Genomic DNA, 2,978 nt, shown 5'->3' with positions numbered 1-2,978 from the left:
AAGTAAAAGAAAACCAAAATCAATGACCATGAAAACACTAGCAATGTCATTCGTTTATCATATCCAAGAAAGTTCTGTTTGCACATGGATTGACTAAATTCTGCATTTCTCATTTTATAACCTTCCCGTGTAGCAAAGACTCCACCAATTTTTATCGGTATTTCTCAGGATTAGAATCTGTGCCAACCTCTTCTCAGTTTACATTTTTTGTTGGGCAATCCCAATCTTTCCCTTGGTTTAAAGTCTCACACTCATTGTCACAAAACTCAAGTTTACACACCAGCCTAGAACTTTCTCTGGGACTTTTATAACTACCGTGATTCTGCATACACCCAATTAAACATTTCCCAAGAAACTGAAGAAACTTATTTTAGAAACTTAACTTACCATCTATACTCTTAAACTTTCTAGCGCTCCTTCTCCAGTGCTCTTGCATCTCCCTCCCCTCCTTCCCACCACCTCCTCAGCTCAAAGGGGACAACTGCGGGTCACTGCTGCCCCATTTCAGGGTGCTCCCCACTACTTCTGTGGGGCCTCAAGTCACAACCGCCCCGTCGGGCTCCCAGCCCTGCCCCACCCCCCTGCTGCGGTCAAGCCTTCAGCCTGCGGACGCGCAAGCGCAGTGGCGGGTCCCGCCGCCGCCCCGCCCCGCCCGGCTGCTGCGGAAGGCGCCGCGCGCAGCAACGCGCACTTCCTCTCCAGGAGTCCGCGGAGGGAGCGCAGTCTCGAAGAGCTCCTGGACGCAAAGGCCCTGCCCTTGTCAGAGGGAGCCGTTATGTCCGAACAAAGTAAGGATGTGTGTGACCCTGACTCTGCACCCCAGGCTTCCAACTCCGAGGTGCACATCAGTCCTGGGGTCCCCGGGGGGCCCTCCCAGCCCGCGTCTCAGGCCGCGACCCTCGCAGCGCCAGAGAGCCCTCCTCTAGGCCCGATCGAAGCCCAGCTGCCTTCGCCTGCGCCCCAGGCCCCAAGCGAAGAGGGAGACCCGAAGGCCCTGCAGCAGGCTGAGGAGGAAGGCCGCGCCCACCAAGCCCCAGCGGCCCAGCCTGGCCCAGCGCCGCCAGCCCCGGCCCAGCTGGTGCAGAAGGCGCACGAGCTCATGTGGTACGTGTTGGTCAAGGATCAGAAGAGAATGATCATCTGGTTCCCAGACATGGTGAAGGATGTCATCGGCAGTTACAAGAAATGGTGCAGAAGCATTCTCAGACGCACCAGCCTCATCCTCGCACGAGTGTTCGGGCTACACCTGAGGCTGACTAGCCTGCACACGATGGAGTTTTCGCTTGTCAAAGCGCTTGAGCCGGAGGAGCTGGACAGGGTGGCGCTGAGCAACCGTATGCCTATGACAGGCCTCCTGCTGATGATCCTGAGCCTCATCTATGTGAAGGGTCGCGGTGCAAGAGAGAGTGCCGTCTGGAACGTGCTGCGCATCCTGGGGCTACGGCCCTGGAAGAAGCACTCCACCTTTGGAGATGTGAGAAAGCTCATCACCGAGGAGTTCGTCCAACAGAATTACCTGAAATACCAGCGCGTACCCCACGTTGAGCCACCTGAGTACGAGTTCTTCTGGGGTTCCCGTGCCAGCCGTGAAATCACCAAGATGCAAATCATGGAGTTCCTGGCCAGGGTCTTTAAGAAAGACCCCCAGGCCTGGCCTTCCCGATACAGAGAGGCTCTGGAGGAGGCCAGAGCTCTGCGGGAGGCTGATCCCACTGCCCACTGCCCCCGCAGCAGTGTCTCCGAGGACTAGCAAGGTCTGGAGGCAGATTAATGGTTTCTGACCCTCACCAGGGCGGTGGAGGGGTGGGGGTGGGACAATAGAGTATTCAGGATTTACAGTGCAGTATTTCACGTGTAACTTTAAGTTTTCAGTACAGTGCTTTTATACTTTTTAATGCAATGTTGTATTCAGTTCAGTACTATTAGATAGTGTGCAGGATTTATGCATGTTTGTTTATAAGTAAGCTCGGTTGGTGCTTTCGCTTTTGTGCTACCTTTCTTGAATTTTTGTACCAGAGACGTGCTAAACTTATGAAATACATTGAGAAATTTTCCATCTTATTCTTTTATATGGAACGGATGATGTGTATTAGGTAGACTACTTCTGGAGAGTTTGGAAGAACTCACCAGTAAAGCTGGCCTAACCAAGAGGAGAGTCAAGGCCCCTCTTTATGACCTCGCTGGGCACAGTAAACATCTATGTGGAGTGCAGTGATATGAACTGAAACGACCTCAATGTGGGCACTTGGCACAGTTTACTAAACACAAATACAACCCCACCATGAGTAAACTTTAAAGTAAACATTAAAGATTCTTGTGATACAATCATTTTTGGAAAAGCGTACTCTATCTTTTTAGTACTGTAGTATGGATTGGGAATGAGACATTGTACCAACTGTACAAATATGGTAATTTCATCTAATAGGGTGGGAAAATCACTGCTCTATCGCTACTCATAAATGTGTGAAGTTTTTTAAAAATGTAACTTACATGTTCGTCTCAAAACTGACAGACAGAAAAGTGTAAAAACAGCAAAAATGTTCATAATCACATCACATAGAAACAAGGGTTGATATTTACAGTTCCTTTCTTACATTTTCTACATTTTATTAAAATTAGCTGACTTTTGTGGGCACTTAAAAATGGGGCATTGTGCTAAAGTCCTTTATGTATATTTTCTCTTTGTCTTTAATACTTAAAACAGCCTTTCAAGCAGGCACTTACCATATCTGCACCATGGAGGAAGTACAGGAACAAAGTATGTAATTAACTTTCCCCAGATCATAAAGCTTAGTGAGAGGAGGAGCTAGGATTTGAATCCACACAGAATAAGTCAGGCCCTATACATTTCTCTCCCTGCCTACAACTGCCCCACACTTCCTGCTTTTTAATTTCATTCCTAAAATTCCATGTTTGAGAATGTACTCTTAGCTCCCTACCCCCAAAATGCAAATTCACACACAGGCTGGGGATTTAAT

The 2,978-nt window shown here is 48.9% G+C and overlaps 1 protein-coding gene across 1 annotated transcript; it reads left to right on the top strand.

Moving 5' to 3' along the window:
* The first annotated feature begins 667 nt into the window (after positions 1–667).
* On the top strand, positions 668–2,328 carry NDN (necdin, MAGE family member). The gene has a single exon (XM_047860971.1). It carries the CDS (start codon positions 776–778, stop codon positions 1,748–1,750), a length of 975 nt encoding a protein of 324 aa, XP_047716927.1. The 5' UTR covers positions 668–775; the 3' UTR covers positions 1,751–2,328.
* Positions 2,329–2,978: the final 650 nt, after the last annotated feature.

The sequence above is a fragment of the Prionailurus viverrinus genome, chromosome B3 (genome assembly GCF_022837055.1).
Source record: "Prionailurus viverrinus isolate Anna chromosome B3, UM_Priviv_1.0, whole genome shotgun sequence".
Taxonomy (NCBI): domain Eukaryota; kingdom Metazoa; phylum Chordata; class Mammalia; order Carnivora; family Felidae; genus Prionailurus; species Prionailurus viverrinus.
The sequence above is the reverse complement of the archived record's forward strand: the minus strand, read 5'-3'. Positions and strand labels throughout refer to the sequence as shown.

Excerpts from the sequence above, each read along its gene's own strand:
- NDN (XM_047860971.1), top strand. The coding sequence starts at position 776 with ATGTCCGAACAAAGTAAGGATGTGTGTGACCCTGACTCTGCACCCCAG.